Source organism: Macrobrachium nipponense, chromosome 4 (genome assembly GCF_015104395.2).
Source record: "Macrobrachium nipponense isolate FS-2020 chromosome 4, ASM1510439v2, whole genome shotgun sequence".
Taxonomy (NCBI): Eukaryota; Metazoa; Arthropoda; class Malacostraca; order Decapoda; family Palaemonidae; genus Macrobrachium; species Macrobrachium nipponense.
In genome coordinates this window covers 21818186-21840759 of record NC_061100.1, presented here as the reverse complement: position 1 = coordinate 21840759, position 22574 = coordinate 21818186, and the positions used below count along the sequence as shown (strand labels likewise).

Genomic DNA, 22574 nt, shown 5'->3' with positions numbered 1-22574 from the left:
GGAGCTGGCAGCAGTTCATCTGGCGCTCCATTTCTTTCAGAACGAAGTCTCTGGCAATGTGGTGCAGATCAACTCGGACAACACCACAGCCCTGGCATACCTCAGAAAACAGGGAGGAACCCACTCTCGATCCCTGTTCTTCCTTGCAAAAGAGATCCTGTTATGGGCGAAGGCACACGACGTCTCTATCCTGACGAGATTCATATCAGGAGTAGAAAACTCTCCGTGCAGATCTGCTCATGTTCGACAAGGTCCAAACTTCATGCCGACGGAGTGGACCCTTCATCAGGAAGTATGCCAGAGGTTGGTTGGAAGTTATGGGGATGTCCCTCTCTTAGTAAACATCTTCGCAACTTCCAGGACAACGAGACTCCCGCTGTACTGCTCACCAGTTCTAGACCCAGGAGCAGTAGCAGTAGACGCCCTTCTTTGGGACTGGACGGGACTAGACGTTATAGCCTTTCCCCCGTTCAAGGTCCTAGGGGAAGTAATAAGGAAATTCGCGGCATCAGAGGGAACGAGGATGACTCTCATCGCCCCCTTCTGGCCAGCGACCGACTGGTTCACAGAGGTCATGTCTTTTCTAGTAGACTTTCCGAGGACTCTGCCTCCAAGGATAGATCTACTCAAACAGCCCCACTTCGAGAGGTATCACAAAAACCTCCCCGCTCTGAGTCTGACTGCGTTCAGACTATCCAGAAGTTGGCCAGCCAGCGGGGGTTTTTCAAGACCTGTGGCGAAAGCGATCGCAACGGCAAGGAGACCTTCTTCTATTGCCGTATACCAATCCAAGTGGGCTGTTTTTCGGAGCTGGTGCAGGAAGAAAGGCATTTCCTCCACCTCTACCTCTGTGAGCCAGATCGCAGACTTCCTTCTCTACTTGAGGAATGAAGTTCGCTTAGCGGTGCCTACGATAAAAGGCTACAGAAGTGTGCTTTCTGTAGTCTTTAGGCATAGAGGACTTCGAAGGTACCTCAACCAAGAGTTCCTTCTTGGAACTTAGACATTGTTCTAAAGGTTTTGATGTCCAGTAATTTTGAACCTCTCAACTTAGCTTCGCTTAGAAACCTTACAAGGAAGACACTTTTTCTAACTGCTCTGGCGACGGCGAAGAGAGTTAGTGAGATCCAGGCTATAAGCAAGCATGTTGGGTTTAAGAACTCTGATGCGTTTTTGTTTGTTCTTTAAGCCCTATGTTCTTAGCAAAGAACGAAAACCCTTCCAACCCTTGGCCCAAGACATTTGAAATCAAGGGTTTGACAGAGATCGTGGGTAGCGAGCCAGAGAGAGTCCTGTGCCCTGTCAGGGCTCTCAAATTCTATTTAGACAGAACGAAGGACTGTAGAGGACCTTCGGGCAACTTGTGGTGCTCTGTTAAGAAGCCTGATCTTCCCATGTCAAAGAACGCGCTTTCTTTCTTCTTGAGAGACACCATTAAGGAAGCTCATTCCCCACATTTTGTAGTGATAGTGACATGAAGCTTTTAAAAGTGAATGCCCACGAGGTGAGGGTCTATTTCGACCTCGATAGCCTTTCACAGAAATATGGCACTCAGTGACATTTTGAGTGCCACATATTGGCGGAGCAACTCGGTGTTCGCTTCACACTACCTGCAGGAGGTGAAAGCGACATACGAACATTGCTCGTCGCTTGGACCATACGTCGCTGCAGACACTGTTTTGGGGGCAGGAGGTAGCACTCATCCTTTGCTTTAGTGGTTAGGTGAGCTTTTAATTGTGTGTGTTTTTTGGTTGTGGGGTTGACCGCCCGAGGCGGATCTCCCTTCTTTAGTCTAGTTTAGTGGAATACCTTTGTAGACTAGGCCATGTGGTTTTTGTACTTCGTTGCCCTCATTGTATGGTCAATGGTCTAGTCACAGTCGTGGTCACGCCCCGTTACAGATCATCTTGAGTGCACCAGCTTATAGGTCTCTCCCTCGCTGGCAAACTCTAGTAGCACAAGCAAGACTTACGTGGCAGTAACCACGAAGCCAGCTATGCTAACAGGTAAGGAACCAAGATATCAATTATCTGCATGTATATGTTTCCTAAAATTCTATTCTGTCTCTTCCCACCACCAAAGGTGGGATTCAGCTATATATATATCTGACAGGTAAGTTTCATGAACAAAATGATATTGTAATGATACAATAAAGTTTGTTGTTCATACTTACCCTGGCCATATATATATAATTTAAGTACCCACCCACCTCCCCTCAGGAGACAGTGGAAATAAATTATGAATAGAAAATGGGAATGGTTCCTGATACCCGCCTCCCAGCGGCGGGAATGGGTACTAACCACCTGACTCCCACTACGTGTGTCGTAAGTTTTTTAATTTCTGTCGGACTTCGGAAAATACAGCTATATATATATCTGCCAGGTAAGTATGAACAAACTTTATTGTATCATTACAATATCATATTCCCTTGCCAGATTTAGTCCCTTTTTACACATTTCCTCTTCCATAAATCTTAAAGCTGCTAGACTATCCTGTTTCGGATCAGGATCCTGTTTCTTAAAGACTCGTTTTTCTTCTTCCCCGATAGCGTCATATACTATACCATGAACTATGTAATTCAAAATCTCTTGTAGACTAACTAGATCCTTTTTGTCACGACTAAATGAATCAGGATCGCCAATAACTACGCCGGCTCGTTTCAAATCTGTGGTTAAGTTACGGATGGAATTTTCGACGTCCGTATGTAAATTTGCGATACTTTCCCCATCATATTTCTGATGAAGGAATCGGGAGATATTGTACCATTTATCCCGTTGATAAATGGCCTCCCATAACTCTAGACACACCTTCTTAAATTCAGTGAAGGTCGGAATCTCCTGAAACTTAGAGGACGTGAGAGTGCGATGTGCATCGCCCCTTTCGGAACTAACATAGAGTAACGCTTCATCTATTTTCTTGCGTTCATCTTTAATTCCACTAGCTGAAATTCGACTTTCAGTCTCTGTTATCCACTGAGATACTGTATATGCTTCTAACTTAATTTTGTCAGGATGACCTTTTTCTACCCTACCGCAAAAGCGTGTAGCTTGTGTTATTACGGCGGCCTGTGGCCATTCTAGAGTTTCCTAGTTTAGTACTTGCAATGGTTAGGAATGTTATTATGATTAGTAACAGTCACACTAGTAGTGGGTCTATTTGCTACTGTCGGACTCGGTATTCTGGTTGGACTTTCGCTATGTGATCGTCGAGTATTTAGTCTCGAGCGTCTGTCAGGAGTTGGACGTAGGCTATAATGACTCAGATCGGGAGTTCTGCGTCTTTGTAACCTAGTAATAATTTCGTTAAAGTTTTTATTCATATCAACAGCATTAGACTAGATACAATTTAAAAAAAAAAAATAGATGCATTGTTGTACTTACATGATCTTCATACTGAGTCTGTCTTCCTTATTGCGATTCCTAGATTTCCTAGCTAAACTTATTTCCTAGTGTTTCCTTCCTTCAATCTGGAAAAACATTAACATTAGTGTATGCCGTTATTCCTTATTCACACCACTGCATTTTGTGAACTGAATGACAATCTCTTATTGTTCTAGATTTATCACAATGAAGCAAAAAAAAAAATTATTTTATCTTGCAACTTTACGGCAAAGAAAAATTTTATCTCAAAACTACTTATTATGAATTATTTTATAAAGACATTTTTATATTATCGCAGTGGGTGATTTTTCTATATTTATTTTCAGACGTTAAATCTATCAGGATACTTTAAAACTTTTTCTTCTTGTCGCTTGTTGCTGATCACTTCTGCGTCGCCGTCCGTCTCTGCCTCTGTTTCACTTGTGGCGTTGTCCGTGCGCTGCCGTCGTTCACACCACGGTTGGAGTCCAGTGCGCCTTATCCATGGGGAAAAATCGTAGCGATGTATGGAGAAATGGGCGCTATCTCAGGATTTATGATAGTTTAGCGCTCACAGGTTGATTGAAGAAATCCGTTGTCAGTCCTCGCTGCGTTGTATTCAATCTTCTTTTATCCGCCTTAATGCGTTTTTGCGTATTCCTTTGCGAGTTTATGGCTTAGGAATGCGGCTATCCTAGTTCAGTATTCTTCTTATGATTTCACTGTGTTTCGTCGCTCCGTTTCGTTTGCCCCTTTCAGCAGAATCGAAGTCTTGTTGTGTCTACGCCGTTCGGAGATTCATTCTTTTTCTTTGCCCCTTTTCTTTTTCTTCGTTCTTCGAGTTATTGAACTCGGAATTTCTTCTTTTTAATTATAAAGTTCGTGCCTGGTTTTCTTGTATGTTTCTGACGCTTAAGTATTAGTGCTCTTTTATTGGCAGTTTTATATCTTCCACTCTGTTTAATTTTTCCACTGTGTGTGTGTGTGTGTTTAGATTGGTGTTTTATGCACTTGAATCCCACTACCGCTGTTCACCACTTATGTTGTGCCTACTTACTTTTGTGGTTAGCCTTTATTTCTATTTCTCTTCGTTATGTTGCGTGGCGTACTTACGAGTTCTTTTCTTTGTTACGGGTAATGTTTGAAAGGTTCTTTGTCATATGGGCTAACCTTCGTCTATCACTAGTTACGGTTGAGTTTCTTCTCTCGTAGGAACATTTAGTTTATTTATTCTTCACTAAGTCTCTCAGGAGGTACTTTATATTATTAAAAACATGGGTTGTATAGCTTTGGGAATCTGGGCAAGTCAAACACCTCTGCTATAAAAATTTCTTATAATTGTAACAACACAGTTTACACACTTTACACTACACTTGGAACAGAGGGAGAAGGGATACAGCCTCCCGTATAAGGCCTTGTTCTTAACTACTTTACTCTGGCACTTCAAATGAAGTTTCGACCTAACTACTTTTTCTGACTCCTCCCCGAATGTCCTTTAGGACACCTCCTACTTCTACATGAATGGCTTTCATTACTTCCGGTGCCACCTCTAGATTCATCTGATTGGTTTCGTCCTTCGACGGTAACCACCCACTGAAAGGGTCATAATCAACTTTTCTGGTGAGGTTAGCATCTTACTGTTTTGACCAACCAGTGCCAATGTTTGGTCTGGTTTTACGAAACTGCTATCCGTGCAGACTTATGCTGTACACATCTACTCCTTTTTTTTTTTTTTTTTTTTTTTTTTTACCTCCACTTCTGGTAGATCCTTCATCACTCTACTTTTACTATATATATTCTACCAGTGGTTTTTCCTAACTAAGTTTTCCCTAGCTATTTCTAGACAGACTCTTATTGTTTCCTAACATTAATAGCGTTTGTGCTAATGAGCAGTTAGAGTATTAGCAGTACTAGTAGTTGTTGCATCCTCATCACCTTCTTACTCCTCAGAAACTACAAATTTATATATGCAAATTGAAGATAAATGGATAGCTCAAATGCGAGCTTTTAAAAGGTAAGAAGTGAATATAGTGTTCCCCCATTGCAATGGAGGGTGCGTCTGATTGGCTCTGTCTCGCTCCCAGGTCTAGACCTCTTCCAAGCTCACAAGCCCAGAGGAGAAGGAATGTCGACAACCGCAGGGGGGTTTCAGAGAATCCCCACCGATCAGGTGTCCCCTCGGCAGGTTCTGTAGAACGTCCCAGACTGCCAAGTTCGCCATTGGAAAGGCGTCCTAATGTAATGTGTTCCCCTTATTATTATCGTGTTGACAGATAAGGAGAAGAAAGTTTCAACGGCGTAGATTCAATGAAGATGCAAGATAATCTCCTCGTAGATATCGGAACCTCAGAGAGATATCTTTCGATAACAGTTGTGGTAGAGGCATTGCCCTATCCTGTTTTCGTCCCCCGTACAAATAGACAGAGGCTCTATCCCATGGGGTTTGAAAGAGTTATTTCAACAAATTCTTCATCGGTACATTTATATGAAAATATATCTATTCTGAGAAGAACGAATTAGATATTAAAGAATATATGTTGATCGAATGAATTATGGATCTCGGTTAGTGATTAAACATACATATATAATTTTTAAGCTTCTAGCTCTCGGACAGAAGCGCCTGAGACGCCTGAAACAAGGCTCAAAGCGCCTGAAGAGCCTGGAACGAGGCGCAAAAGCGCCTGAAGAGGCTGAATGAGGCGCAAAGCGCCTGAAGGAGGCCCTGAAAAGGAGGCGCAAAAGCGCCTGAAGAGGCTGAAAATGAGGCGCAAAGCGCCTGAAGAGGGTGAAACGACGCCAAAGCGCTGAAGAGGCTGAAATGAGGCGCAAAGCGCCTAAAGAGCCTGAAATGAGGCTCAAAGCGCCTGAAGAGCCTGAATCGAGCGCAAACGCGCCTGAGGCATGAGAGCGAAAAAGCGTCAGAGGCTCCTCAAGGAGTCGCAAATCGCCTGAATTCTCCTGAAAACAGGCTCGGAGCGCCTGAAGCGCCTGAAACGAGGCGAAAAGCGCCTGGAGCGCCTGAAGCGCCTGAAACAAGGCTAAAAGCGCCTGAAATGAGGCGCAAAGCGCCTGAAACTAGGCGCGCAAAGCGCCTGAAGCTATAAACCAGGATCTTCATCGGATATGGAGTTAGATCCTGATTCTGCGTAAGGTGAAAGACATTCGAGGATTTCTCCTGATAAGGACGGGAGTTGTTGCACAGGCGGCCGTCGCCCTTCTCTGGATAGTCTTAATGCAAGTAATGGCAAGAGCAAGATCGGCTTTTTTCCTGGCGGGGACTCAAGATGTCGCACAGGCGGCCGTAGCCCTTGTCAGGTTAGAATCGGTACTGCTAAAAGCCCTTCACCTTACGGAAGGAGGCGCTCTCCTCCGGTTGCTCATTCTTCTCCCAACTTGAAGGACAGGAAATGGAAGATAGATCGGAATTGGAAGCCAATAAGGGAGCAGGTCTCTCAGTTTATAAGACCTTAGTGACCTTTTTTATTGAAAAAAAAATTAGTTCATTACTAATAAGACGATATTAAAATCTTCCTCCTTCTAAAATAATGCAACCAACCATTTACAGAAAGAGTGGCAATCGTTTGCAAATTGAACAAGGTTCGTAACGAGCTCTCATTCATTGATTAGAGGCTCTTCCAGATAATAGAGGCTAGAATACGGCCTTATCTCCAAGTGAATAAAAATTTGAGGGATTCTCTTCGATCCGAGAGTTTTCATTGCGATCTCTTTCGACTAATTCTAATTCGTGTTTATTGACGAAAAGAACGGAGAGGGCAAAATTTCCATTCTCTCTCCGCATCGGAGAGGAAAGAATGTAGTAGGAAGACTTGCTGCATACGACTGCTGAATGACAAGTCATATACGCGTACCATAAATGCCTTTGTGGTTCGCTACGAAATTATCTATATCCTTACAGGATTTTCCTGGTAAGGAACTTGTTCGCTTAAAAGTTTGTTACGACAATACCTACTCAGCTTCGGTATTTAACAAAGGTTGTTTGGCTTAAATTGGCATTATTGAGAGCTTCCTTAGGCTCGGGAATAATAATTTTATTATATTCCTTCATTAAATGAAGTAACTGGCAACTCACGATGAATGCAGCCAGGCAGCGAGCGAGACGGCCGGGCTGTCATTGTAAGCGTAAGGCCAATACAGTACCATCCAGGTCTCGGTCATTAGCAGTCGGCTGCATCTCTCTCTCCAACGGGATCGAATGGTTAACCGTATATTCCCCCTACAATCATGGACTTAGTCTCGAATGGAGGGGATAGTTAAGCTAACATAAATAAAATATTGTCTGCCTTTTGCTAAGAAGCTTTCAATAAGAAAGATATTATAACCTTTCAATGCTGTTTACCGTAGGGAACATTATTAAAGGATTCTAACGCAGCAGAACATTATATTATATAATGCTCTCATGCTTACGAAAGCATGGCTTATTAGAATACATGCTTAATGAGAAGATGGATGTAGTAGAGAATTCACTTTAAGACTACGGTATGGTCAAGTCTTTCGAGAAACGCACACAACCTTTTTAGAGAAGATAGATGCTCAAGAGAAGATGGATGAGTGGAATGGGAAACATTCTCTTCGGGTGGCCAGAAATGGTTTTCCCTCCCTGAATAGAATATACTACATATATAAGAGTTTTTTCCTACTTAGAACGGAATTAACATGTGTAAGGATGTCGGGTACCATAAAGGCACAGATGTTCTGGCACATAACATGAAGAGTATTAGAAGAAAGCGCCGGTCTGAAGCGCCAACCTGGCGCAATGCGCCAGAAGTGCCAGCCTGGCGCAAAATTGCGCCAGAAGCGCCAGCCTGGCGCAATGAGCCAAGAGCACCATCCAAGATATTTTCTCGTTTTAGCGAGTTATTAACATAAGAGTCCAGTAGCCTCTCAGACAGCACGCTCGGTAACGGCAAGATTTGTTCCTGATTTCGTTACCCATTTAATCACTTAGGCCAATTCCACGACTCTCTCATATCGCAAAGAGCATTGAGAATCTCTTTTTCGCTCTGTTCGCGTTAAACAAAGAGAACCTATTTGGAAAAAGAGGTTCGATGCAAGATTTTGCATGTCCGTGAGAACCTTCTCGATCAACGATGATAACTGTTAACGTATGTCTTAACATTTATTGCAAAGAGTTGTGAGAACCTACGGAAAGTCCTCTTCACTAAGATCTCTTAGGCAAGGTAGCAATACGAACAGGCTTCCTGTAGACTGCTTCCTTTTCCTCGAACCAAGAGAGGTAGCAATATACACCATCTTTATTTTATAGAAAGGGGAATAAACTTTAGTTTTTTTTTTTTTTTTTTTTTTTTCCCTAAATATAAATGCTTTACAGAATTTAAGATAAAGGGCTTCAAAGAAAGAGAGGATAATACTTTATGCCTCATTTTGGCCTTAGAGAGGTTGGATTCACAGAGGTCACGTTCTTCTCACAGCATGTTTTGGAAGTGGACATTGAATGAAGGGAGGATTTTTCAAGGTGAATGACAATAGTTCATAGCCAGGCATAGAATTGCTGCAGATCGTGTTTGATGGAAGAGGAACTGTCCTCTTCGATACCTCTGTGAACCACATATAGGTTTTTTCTTCCTTTTCAGAGGGAAGAATCAACTTTATATATATCTGCTATCAAAGAGCGCAGTAAAAGGCTATACTCTGTCTATACAAGGAGAATTAGAGATAGCAGAGGATTAAGATCTTCAGGATCTGATACGATACCTCAATACGACAAGAGTAGGATATCATGTACTTCGAATTGGATCTTTGTGGCTTCAGATTCCGTTTTGTTCCGACAAGATGGAACTGCTCCTCATCAAACTTCTTTGAGAAATTTTATGAGGGAATTCTTTGTTTTCTCTTGGCCCTTAACTACCAAGAAGACAAGTGAATTTTTTGTGCATTGGAATCTCGCATCAGATTTAATGGAGACTCGGCAATGGGTTCTTGCCAGCATAGTATGTGGCTGGCAAGAGAACTAAAACCCTCTATTCCTGACTCAACGATTCAGATAGAAGTTTCGTTGCCCAGGCATGGGTACTTACGTTTTCACCTACATAAGAAGAGATGGTTTAAATGTTTTTTGCCTACAAGTCTTTGGGATGCGATGAGGGCTCGAATGCTTTGCCCAGAAGGTATTCAGAGAGATACAGTAAAGAAGCTAGAAATCCGGGAATCCTCCCCCAATTTCAGCTCGGGAGTCTCCTTCGACTTCCAAGCCCCTTCCCTTCCTTCGGACAAGGATAGGGTGAAGATTCTGCAACGAGGAACTTCATCAGCAAGTAAGAAGAGATCTCGTTAGCAACGGAAGGATTCAAGAAGGATCCTCCTCGGAGGAAGACTCTTATCTCTCGTACTGTTAGATGTCCTATCGTCTAATGGATGTAGTTTACTACAATCACCTTCCCTTGCCAGAGAGGCCAGAAGCTCAAAGTGGAAGAATTTCTTCCACCCTTCTCCAATCTCCTGATAAACCATTGTGGAGTTTCAGGACTTTCGGACAATGTAGCGCCAACCAGGCGCCAAATGCCAAAACAGGCGTAAAAAACGCCAGAGGCAGACAGTTTCAAGGAACACTATCATTGTCTGATGAAGAGAAAGAGGGGGCCTCCAACCTAGCACAGATGCGCTGGAGGCGAACAAGTCAGACAGATAAGAGTGTCTGATGTGGGCATCGCCAGACATCCTCGGAGACTCTACCAAGCTCGAAGCTCCAGCAAGTGGAGAGGGAGTCAGCCAGGGCCAGACGCCAAATAGTGCCAGTCTGGAGCCAGGCGCGAAGCTACTTCCAGGCGCGAGGCGCCAGCCATGAGTCAGGCGAAAAGCTCATGGCGAAAAGCGCCTTCCAGGAGCTAGGCGGCCAACCAAGTGTCAGGCAGGCGCGAGGCGCCAGCCAGGCTCGAGGCTCCAAACCAGACTCGAGGCGGCAACCCAGGCGCAAGACCAGGCTCTCGGCTTCATCCATGAAAAGATCCATTTCAAAGGAAGCCCTGGTTTCTCTTTGAAATAAGTGTGATCGCTAAAAGCACTTCATGAATGACTTGATGATTCCTTCAAACAGCTGAGAATTAAAAGCGCTTGAAGTGCGAGCTTTTATGAATTCTTGTTCGTTTACATAACAATATGTCGTTGAAGGCATATTAGCTGTAACTTAAGGGAGATGCAACCTCTGTGTTGACTTCCCTTTGCACGAAGGAGGTCAAGTTGAACCTACGAGAGATCCTTCTCTCTTGGTTTTACGTGTCTACGGATACGTTGCTGGGATAGGGAGCCGCACTGATCCTTAACTAAGTGAGTTAATTTTTATGTTAACATAGTGTTTTTTTTTTCTTTGGTTTGTTTGAAAGGAGTTTGGGGATAGCTCTTTTCAAACTAAGCACAAACCCTCGTGTTAGGATCAGGTGGATCGGGATCGGTGTTGTGGCTCCTTAATTATGCCCCTAGGCATAGGTGTATTGTCATGTAAGTGGATAAGACCCCATTGACAAATGACCATTAGATTCTGTCGAGTAAGTGGATAAGACCCCATTGACAGATCTACAAGAACTCTTAGCCATAGGTCACATCCTCGCTGAGGCTCTTGAGACGAAGTAGACACCTAGCAATAGCTAGGAAGTCAACCCTTCGCCTAAACACATAGGAACCAAGTTTTTATTTATCTATTGACCTACAACGTATGTTGTTTACCTGTCTAATCAGTAATTAGCTGTCTCTTACCCACCGCCAAAGGTGCCAATCAGCTAAGTATATATCTGACAGGGAAGTTGAATGTATGAAAATGATATTTTTATACATTCAACTTCCCTGCCAGATATATACTTAGCTATAGACTCCGTCGTCTCCGACAGAATTTCAAATTTCGCGGCACACGCTACAGGTAGGTCAGGTGATCTACCGCCCTGCCCTGGGTGGCAGGACTAGGAACCATCCCCGTTTTCTAATCAGAATTCTTTCTGTCGCCGGACCATCAACATTGTTGTTGGTTCCTCTCGATTGGTTTTCTTTTTTCACCGGCAATTGATCTTCTTGACCGACTTTTGGTGACGTATCTGGATTGTTGGATTGGCATACGCTTTTGTGGACTGTTTTTGTGGGGGACTTGATTTTGGTTTTGGATTTTTCTTTAAATATGTCTGACTCTGGTATGGTTGTGAGACGTTGTGTGAATGTAGGCTGTAAGGTGAGGTTGCCGAAAGCTTCGGTAGACCCTCACACGGTATGCAAGAGGTGCAGGGAGTATGAATGTTCTTTTACTAATACTTGTAAAGAATGTGAGAACTTGAGTGAGAACGAATGGAAGAATCTAACTAATTATTTAAAAAAAAGTTAGAAAGAGAGAGAGCGAGGAAGGCTTCTCATAGAAGTTTAAGTAGTTCTAGATCTGAACTAATTCCAAGCTTGGGATCTTCCCCAAGGGTAAGTATTGCTACTTCTCCTTCCATTGCAGCCCCTTCTCCTATTGCAGAACCTGTAGATCCAGCGAAAGAACTTGCAGATCTAAAAGCAGCCTTCAAAATAATGGAAAACAAAATGGCTGCCATACAAGGTAAGGCTAGTGATTTGTCATTAGACAGTGATATAAGTGTCCCCAGTGTAGTGGAGGTGCATCGGTCGGCTCAGCAACGCTCCTAGGTCTAGACCTCTTCCAAGCTCACATGCCCAGAGGAGAAGGAATGTCGAAAGCCGAAAGGAGGTTGTGGAGAATCCCCACCGATCAGGTGTCCCTTCGGCGGTTTCTGTGACACCCCAGACTGCCAGGACAGCTATTGTAAAAGCGTCCTACGTAAGTGTTTCTCGTCGTCGGGATCTTCATCACCGAGACGTGATTGGAGAGATTCCGATCGATCTCGGCCTCTCAAGAGGAGTTGGAGGGCGCCGACTATTGACTCGAGCCCTGAAAACTTCCCTGAGGAGTCTCCATCGGGTAGTTAAGAAGGCGAGAAGAGCCATTCTTCCATAAACCAGAGTGAGAAGGAGGCAGGAGGTGGAGGCTATGGACTCCTCCCCTCCTCCTTCCCCTCCTCCCGAAGAGGATAAAGAGGAGGCTACAAAGAAGTTCATGATGGCGATGCAGGAGCAGATTTCGCATGAGGATCTGTAGGAGTCCTAGTCAAAGGAGCCTCCTAGAAGGAAAGACACTTCCCTTCCTATTAAAAGATCCTCCAGACGTATGGAGGTATCTACCTCCAGGATCGATACTCCTACCCGAGGTGAGGTTTCCTGTACGAACCTGGATGAGACAATCAGACGTCTGGCACCGGCCAGGAGTGAGGAGTCACCCAGGAGGCAGGAGCCAAGAGCCAGGAGTGAGGAGTCAACCAGGAGGCAGGAGCCAAGAGCCAAGAGTGTGGAGGCATCCAGGCAAGAGGCAAGAGCCAGGAGGCTAGAGCCAGGAGGCAAGACCAGGAGGCAAGAGCCAGGAGGCAAGAGCCAGGAGGCAAGAGCCAGGAGGCAAGAGCAGGAGGCAAGAGCCAGAGGCAAGAGGCAAGAGGCAGGAGTCAAGAGGCAGGAGCCAGGGAGCCAGGAGGCAGGAGTCAAGAGGCAGGAGCCAGGAGTCCGGAGTCCGGAGTCAGGAGGCAGGAGTCAGGAGCCAGGAGTCAGGAGGCAAGAGTCAAGAGCCAGGAGTCAAGAGTCGGGGACTCGGTCCTGGAGGTTATGACTCTTCGCCAAATGGGAGCTCCTCTCCTTCGGAAACATAGGAGGTCTTGGAAGGACTCTTCCTCAAAACGGGAGCGTTCTCCTTCGTCGGATCGAGAGTTAGACGAGTTGTCTGACGACGATCCTCCTGCTAATGAGGGACTTTCTAGTTACAAAGTCTTGGCCTCTTTACTACTACAAGAGTTTGGAGATTCTCTTAGTCCTGCAGCTCCTCCTTCTCCTCGTTCGCTCTTTTCGAGCTCAGCTACGGCTAAATCGTCGGCCTTCTTGAAAATGAAGCCTGCGATATCAATGAAGAAGGCACTCATTCTTTAGATTCTTGGATGGACAAGAAGAAGGAGTTAGGAAAGACTGGTATTCTGCATGCCTCCTTCCAGATTGCACGGAAGAGAGGTATTTGGTATGGGACAGGAGAGACTATGGGTCTTTCTTTACCCGCCTCTGCAGATGCCGACTTTGCCAGTTTAGTGGAGGCCTCTAGACGTCACTCCTTAGGATCGGTCAGAGCGACGTGGAGCACTTCAGAGTTGAACCACTTTCTAAAGGGACTTTTTGTCACTTTAGAGGTGTTCAATTTTCTGGATTGGTCGCTCGGAGTTCTGGCCAACAAATCTAAGGATCCGGAGTTTCTGAAGAACCCAGAAATTCTCCATAGCGTGCTTGTCCTGCATGGACAAGGCAGTACAGGACGGTTCAGGTGAAGTGGCTTCTCTTTTCGGTGCTGGTCTCCTGAAAAAAGAGATCAGTGTATGGTTCCCTTTTATCGAAAGGGGTTTCTCCGAGCCAGAGGACTGCCTTACTGTTCGCCCCGCTATCAGATCATCTGTTTTCCTTCTCAGTTAGTCAAGGATATATCTCGCTCACTACTGAGAAGGCGACACAAGACCTACTGACTCAAACGTCCAAGAAGGACGACCGGTACGACGACGGTTAAGAGGAACCTCGTCCTACTCAGCAGCCCTTTCGTGGAGGTGCAACGGCTCGTCCACCTGCCAGAAAGAAGAGCTCTGAAAAGAGAGGAAGGTCTTCATTTAGACCATTCAAGAGATTCTAAGTGACTTGTTGCTCCTCCAAGCACCAGTGGGGCGCCAGACTCCTGAACTTTGCAGGAGTATGGGAACTAAGGGGAGCCGACCCTTGGTCAGTGTCGGTCCTGAAGAAGGGATATGTAATCCCCTTCGACGACAACCGCCCCTAACATCTACGCCTCGGGAACTGTCAGCGAGGTACAGAGACCCGTTAATGCGAAAGACTCTCCTTCAGATGGTGGAGCAAATGTGGGAAAAAGAGGCCATCGAACTGGTACAAGATCCACACTCCCCGGGATTTTACAATCGCCTTTTTCTAGTACCAAAGGCATCGGGGGGGTGGAGGCCAGTTCTGGACGTAAGCGCTCTGAATCGCTTCGTACAGAAAAAGAAGTTTCGTATGGAAACGTCCGCCTCTGTCATGTCGGCGCTTCGCCCAGGAGATTGGATGGTCTCTCTGGACCTGCAAGACGCCTATTTCCACGTTCCCATTCACCATCAGTCAAAGAAATATCTTCGCTTTGTGATAGGAGACAAGATCTTTCAATTCAGGGCTCTGTGCTTCGGTCTGTCTACAGCCCCACAGTATTCACCAACCTGATGGCGAATGTAGCAAGATGGCTTCACTAGAAGGGATAAACATCTCCCTCTACTTGGACGACTGGCTGATCAGGGCCAAGTCAAAGAGTCAGTGCTTGGAGGACTTGGAAGTAACAAGGAACATGATAGATTCGCTAGGGTTGCTCGTCAACCTCGAGAAGTCACAACTGATCCCCAGCCAGAACTTGTCTATCTGGGGATTCAGATGGATTCTCGGGGTTTTCGGGTATATCCTTCGCAAGAAAGAATTACTCGAGGTTTGTCGAGAATCTCAAGCTTCTTAGAGAGAAAGGACAGCTCAGCGAGGGATTACCTGAGCCTATTAGGGACCCTGTCCTCATTGGAAAAGTTCTTCTCGCTAGGGAGACTTCACCTTCGCCCTCTTCAGTTTTTCCTCAAAGAGGTGTGGAACTGGAAGACGGGTCAACTCTCGGACATCTTCGTTTTTTTTCAACTTTCCCAAGAAGTAAAAGATCATCTGAGGTGGTGGATCCCTCAGCTTCAAAAGAACGAAGGCTTATCGCTTGCTCTGCAGAACCCAGACCAAGTGTTGTTTACCGACGCTTCGAGTCGGGATGGGAGCGACGCTGGGAGCAAGGGAGGTGTCAGGCACCTGGACAAAGGAACAGGTGTCCTGGCACATCAATTGCAAGGAACTTGTGGCCATACACCTAGCCTTAAAGTCCTTCGAAAAGATAGTCAGAGACGGGGTAATACAGATCAACTCAGACAACACCACGGCTCTGGCTTACATAAGAAAGCAAGGAGGCACGCACTCGTTCTCCCTATCAGTTGACAAAACACCTGTTAACCTGGACGGAAGAAAGAGGCATAACTCTCCTCACAAGGTTGTTCAAGGGATCAAAAATGTGAGAGCGGACAGACTGAGCAGGAGAAACCAGGTCCTTCCACAGAATGGACTCTTCACGAAGAAGTGTGTCGAAGTCTTTGGTCCCTGTGGGGGAGACCTCACATAGACCTGTTTGCGACGTTCCTCTCCAAAAGAATAGAGACCTTTTGCTCTCTAGTAGAGGATCCGAGAGCCTTCAACAATAGACGCGTTTCTCATGGATTGTCGGTGTGGACGCTTACGCCTTTCCCCCGTTCAAAATCCTGGGGAAGTGCTCAGGAAGTTTGTAGCTTCGAAGAGCACGAAGTTGATACTCATAGCCCCATTTTGGCCAGCACAGGAATGGTTCACGGAGGTACTGGAGTGGATAGTGGACTTCCCCAGATCGCTTCCAAACAGACACGATCTACTCAGACAACCCCACTTCGAGAGGTTTCATCACAACCTCCAGGTCTCGCTCTGACTGCTTTCGATATGAAAGCTGTCAGAGCGAGCTTTTCCGCGAGGCGCTCTATCGCTAGAGCCCGCAGAGCTTCGACGAGAAGAGTATACCAGTCGAAGTGGGAAGTCCTTTTAGGAGGTGGTGTAAGGTTCAGAAGCTGTCCTCCTCCAGTACCTCTATAGTGAATATTGCCGATTTCCTCCTCTTTCTGAGAAAGGAGTCACACCTATCTGTCTCGACAATAAAAGGATACCGAAGCATGCTGTCTTCGGTTTTCAGGAATCGAGGCCTAGACATTGCTAACGACAAAGATCTACACGATCTAATTAGATCTTTTTGAGACGTCGAAAGCAGCTACTCCTAGAACACCTAGTTGGAATCTAGACGTGGTCCTGAAATTCCTTTCATCGGACAAATTCGAACCTTTACATCTGGCGTCCTTCCGCGACGTCACTAGGAAATGCTTGTTCCTAGTGGCTCTCGCTACAGCCAAGAGGACGAGCGAATTACACGCTCTGGATTCACGGTGGGGTTCAAAGGAGATGCTGCCATCTGTTCTTTCCAGACAATGTTTCTGGCAAAGAACGAAAACCCATCAAAACCTTGGCCCAGAAGTTTTGAGGTAAAAGGCCTATCTAACCTGGTAGGCAGAGAGATAGAGAGATCTCTCTGTCCAGTGAGAGCTCTTAAATTCTATTTAGAGAGGAAGAGACAGATGGGAGCTTGTCAACAAGGTCTTGGTGTGCAGTGAAGAACCAAACGACTCATGTCCAAAAACGCCTTGGCTTTCTTTGTGAGAAGCGTTATTACGGACGCTCACAAGAACTGCTCGGAGGAATCCTTCGGTCTTCTAAAAGTCAAGACGCATGAAGTAAGAGCAGTAGCAACGTCTTTGGCGTTCCAAAAGAATATGTCTCTGAAGAATATCATCGAGACTACATATTGGAGGTGCAATTCAGTGTTTGCATCTCATTATCTGAAGGACGTGAGAGTGACCTATGAGAAGTGCTTCTCGCTAGGTCCTTTTGTATCAGCAGATACAGTACTGGGTCTTGGAGCAAAGACTGATCCTTAATTTTGTGTTTTTTTATCGTACATAAACCCTCTTGTCAGATATGTGCTTGGTTTTCTAGTAGCAAGCTCACTACTGTCCGCGGGGACGGGAGCAGAGGTGTCATTGCTGGTAGGCGATCAAGGGTATGTATGACTAGTAGGGGAGTACAAAATTTTTTTTTGTATATTTTGTAATGAAAGTGTAATTATGTTTCGAGTTTTTTTGGTTGTTTGTGAGGAGTTCGGGGATGACTCCTTACAATCTTAGAACTAACATGTATGTTAGGATCAGGTGATCGGGATCGGTTTTGTGCTCCTTGAACAAGGTGTATTGTCATGTAGTGGAATAGCACCCAATGACAAAGGCCTTTAGGCTCTGCCGAGTAAGTGGATAAGACCCCATTGGCAGACCCACAAGAACTCTTAGCCATAGATCATTATCTCGCTGAGGCTCTTGAGGCTAAGCAGACTACAAGGCAGTAGCCGCGAAGTCTTCAGCCTAATAAGGTAGGAACCAAGGTTTATAAATACCTACAACATATGTTGTTTACCTGTCTATTTCAGTAGTTAGCTGTCTCTTACCCACCACCAATGGGTGCTAATCAGCTAAGTATATATCTGGCAGGGAAGTTGAATGTATAAAAATGATATTGTCATGTTACAATAAAGTTTTATACATACTTACCTGACAGATATATACGATTAATAGCCCACCCAGCCTCCCCGCAGGAGACAGGTGGAAGAGAAGAATTCTGATTAGAAAACGGGGATGGTTCCTAGTCCTGCCACCCAGGGCAGGGCGGTAGATCACCTGACCTACCTGTAGCGTGTGCCGCGAAATTTGAAATTCTGTCGGAGACGACGGAGTCTATAGCTAAGTATATATCTGTCAGGTAAGTATGTATAAAACTTTATTGTAACATGACAATATCATTGTTATTGTACAATAAAGTTTCATACATATTTACCTGGCAGATATATACGATTGAATGGCCCACCCAGCCTCCCCTCAGGAGACAGGTGGAAGAGAAAAATCTGTCCTTAGAAGGTAATAGTTCCTATTCCTGCCACCCAGCGGCAGGCCGGTAGATCACCTGACCTACCTACCTGTAGCGTGTGCCGCGAAATTCGAATTTCTATCGGGGACGACGGAGTCTATAGCTAAGTATATATCTGCCAGGTAAGTATGTATGAAACTTTATTGTACAATAACAATATCATTTTCCAGTTTTTTCATTAGCCAGAGTGTTTCTATTATAAATAACACAAATATTGAGTTTTGATTGGTAATTACATGACCTAATTCCTGAATGCAGCTTTGTTGCAATCAAACCTACTTATAACAATTACTCAATTTTCCCTCAATACTATTTCAAGTAGTATTGATGAATCCTTGACAGAAATAAATACGTATAAGAATCATTAGTATTTTTGGATGATGTAATTTTAGATTTTATTGAGGTGCAATTTATCAAATAAATCTAATACATATATGCGTTGAATAAAAAAACCTTATTGCCTATCTCTGTTGGAGTTAAGAACAATAACTCAGTAGTCTTGTTCAACTACAGGCAGTCCCCGGGTTATGACGGGGGTTCTGTTCTTGAGATGTGTCATAAGCCGAAAATCGTCGTAAGCCGGAACATCATAAAAAATACTTTTAATGCTGTGGGTGCATTGAAAACTATGTAAACTGCATTCTTATTGCATTTTTCATCAAAAAACCTTCAAATATTGATTATTTTGCATTTTTGGTGTCAAATTTCTTCTGCCAGATGAGCTTTGTAGGCGTTGTAACCCTGGAAATAATTTCTGATGAATATAATTGAAAAGTGCCTTAACCTCGGAACGTTGTAAGCCGAACCCGTCGTAACCCGGGGACTGCCTGTATTTGTAAATATTGGTTTAAAAGTAAGGTCTTGACAGTGGTGTTAACTCTTTATTGTTTGACTATTATTTTTACAGCCTCAGGTTCTCATTGGTGAACTCTACAATCCTGGGATTCGCTTTGTGGTGGTAATATTCCCCAATTGTGCTGAAGTGGAGAAGTTAGGACTGAAGAAGAATTCGGGTAAAATTGTTTCCTCCATGAATGTTATCTTTATATCATGCTCTAGTGCACAGAAGCAAGAGGAGATATACAGAAATGAAAGAAGTGTTCAGTTACCCAAGGTAAATACTCTTATAGGGAAGTTTATTTTGTTGAACTTTTTATATTCATTTGAATTTCTTTTATAATGCATTTTTATGTTTAGCTTACAACATGGCTTACATAACCTGTAATTGTTTAGACTATTGAAACTGTAATGAACATAGGGCCAGACTTAGTACATTAGGGAGTTTCTCATTTTTCTTGCTAAATCACTTGCTAGTATATAACATGTTCATTCTTCTTCTTTATTATGGTACAGTTATGCCCTTAAGTGATATGACATGATTGCATAGGATTTCATTCAAAATTCACAAACTGGCAACTAACATGTTCCATACTATTTATTTATTATTTCAATGCAAAAACACAAGTACTTCATACAGTAAGGCCACAATATGTTTCATAAGAGTTAAATCTGTCATATTCAAAACTGTCAGAAAATATCACGTAACCAAATTTTGGAAAAAGTTACGAAACATTTTCAAAAAGTTTGTTTGCGTATCAATGATGTGTTTGACCAAAAAAATGTCGTCATCAAACCTCAATTCAAATAAAAAAAAAATGTTGTAACATTATTACTTTCAGTGCAACCATAACATTTGAAATAGACCCATTTGATTGTTTTTGTGCCTCAATGCTGAAAAAGTATAAAGACGAAAAGTATTACTGTAGCTAGAACGCATCTACTGGTATAATGGGTGAGCGGGGAGAGTTGTGACGCAACCATTAGTGACGGCACAACATGAACCACCTGGAACATAGGTCTACAACGAGTAGTGACAATGAATTTATATAGAAAACATTTAGTATTTTATATTTGTTGGTGGAATATTTGATTTTCCATAAAAAAAAAATTGTTTTATATTCCTTAACCAATTAAAAAAATTATCGCTTACTAGCAGATATTTGCCCATGCAATTATTCTTTTGTTAAAGCCAATATTTTGCTCCTAGGCCTAGTTTTGTTAGATTTCTTTACTTACTACAAATCCATTCCACTTAGCATTCACGTCTCTATATTAACCCTCTTACGCCGAAGCCCTAAAAATCAAAACCTCTCCTGTATGCTGGCGCCGGTTTGGAGTGAGCGCGGAACCGGAAAAAATAATTTTTTCAAAAAATCACAGCGCGCTTAGTTTTGAAGATTAAGAGTTCATTTTTGGCTCATTTTTTTTTTCATTGCCTGAAGTTTAGTATGCAATCATCAGAAATGAAAAATAATATCATTATCATATGTAAATAATGCGATATATGGTAACGAAAAAAAAAAAAATTCATAGATAATTGTATTCAAATCACGCTGTGCAAAAAACGGTCAAAGCTAACGAGTTACTTTTTTTTTCGGTTGTTAATTGTACCCATAAATTGCAATCCTTTTGATATATACTATATGTAAAACAATAAAGCAACACCAGAAAAATATTATCACAAAATGATGTACGAATTCGTAACGCACGGACGTAAAAAAATTTTATTTTCAAAAATTCACCGTAATTCTAAATAATGTTCTAGAGACTTCCAATTTGTTTCAAAATTAAGACAAATGATTGAATATTATGATACTGTAAGAGTTTTAGATTAGAATTGCAGATTTCGACCATTTCGGACGAGTTAAATTTGACCGAATGTCGAAATTTTAATATATATATTTTTTTATATGCACATATTTCGAAGATGAAAAAAGCTACAACCTTCAATTATTTTTAATTGTATTCTTCATGAAATTGCGCACATTTTGATATATGAAACTCTATAAAAAGGCTAATATGAAAAGGAGCAAATATTAGGATAATGCGATGTACGTATTTCGGAGACTTGCGGCCGCGAATCGGCGCGCGGAGTGAAGGTAAATATATTTTTCAAAAATTCACCATAAATCACAATGATTGTTTTAGAGACTTCAAATTTTGGTTTCAAAATGAAGAAAAATGACGGAATATTAACTAGGCCGTAAGAGTTTTAGCTTACAATTGCGTTTTTTCAACTATTTCGGTAGAGTCAAATTTTGACCGAACGTGGTTTTTTTTCTATTTATCGTGATTTATATGCAAATATTTCGAAAAAAGAGAAAAGCTACAACCTTCAATCATTTTTAGTTGTATTCTACATGAAATTGCGCACATTTTCATATATAAAACTTTATGTAACAGCTAATTTTAAATGGTGCAAACATTTCGACAATCGCACAAAAAAATTCTGATTTTTTCGGAAGAGTTACCACGCGAACGTAATGATTTTTTTTTCATAAATTCACCATAAATCGAAATATTGTTCTAGAGACTTCCAAGTCGTTGCAAAATGAAGGTAAATGATTGAATATTACTAGAATATAAGAGTTTTAGCTTACAATTGCGTTTTTCGACCATTTCGGTAGAGTCAAAGTTGACCGAAAGTTGAAATTTTTGCAAATATTTCAAAACTGATAAAAGCTACAACCATGGGTTGTTTTTTGTTGTATTGTGCATGAAATTGCGCACATTTCCATATATAAAACTTTATGTAACGGCAAATTTAAAAGGGTGCAAACATGAGGACAATCGCACGAAAAAATTTATCGGAAGAGTTTATCGCACGAACGTAATGGAAAAGGTTTTTTCATAAATTACACCATAATCGAAATATTGTGCTAGAGACGTCCAATTTGTTGCTAAAATGAAGGCAAATGATTGACTATTACTATAAATATAAGAATTTTAGCTTACAATTGCGTTTTCTCGAACCATTTCTGTAGCGTCAAAGGTTGGACCGAAAGGTTGTAAAATTTTTGCACTTATCGTTATTTATATGAAAATATTTCAAAATTGATAAAAGCTACAATCATGAGTATTTTTTTGTTGTATTTTACATGAAATTGCGCACATTTTCATATATAATACTTCATGTAAAGGTGAATTTTAAATTTAAAATGGGTGCAAAAATCTATTTGTCAAGGTGAACTAAATAATTTTCCAAGGAGATGTGTCAACGTGATACTTTTTAGTGCGAATAAGAAAGAAATTCGCGCTTGCGCGCCTGCGTAGCGATTGTAAACAAAACAACGCCTTGATACGTGAACTCCCAGCATCCCCCAAGGCGCGTGATACAAAAGTTTTCGGCTGGTAGGCCTATAAGTATTTTTCCGCGAATTTTTAAAAAAAATTTTTTGAGCCGACGTATGATACGTCCCAATCGGCAATAAACTGGGAAGACATTTTGACTCGACGTTTAATACGTCCAATCGGCGTAAGAGGGTTAACAATTTCTGGTCAGAAAGCATACAAAGTTATGTACAAATTCTTGCCCTTCAGGTTACCTTATGAATGAAGAAATTAGTATGTCTACACCAAAAGTGAGCAGAAGGACTTTTAAGAAAATATTTCAAGCCAGTTAAAAAAAAAAAAAAAACCAAAAAAAAAAAAAAAAAAAAAGTTCCATATGCCTTG

The 22574-nt window shown here is 42.6% G+C and overlaps 1 protein-coding gene across 1 annotated transcript in view; it reads left to right on the top strand.

Annotated features, from left to right (window-relative positions):
• The window catches only part of LOC135210765 (uncharacterized), a 53558-nt gene that overhangs the window by 17535 nt on the left and 13449 nt on the right, over positions 1–22574 (top strand). The window contains exon 4 of the mRNA XM_064243615.1: positions 18967–19173. Within this exon, the coding sequence (XP_064099685.1) occupies positions 18967–19173 (207 nt within the window). The remainder of the gene's footprint in view (positions 1–18966; positions 19174–22574) is intronic.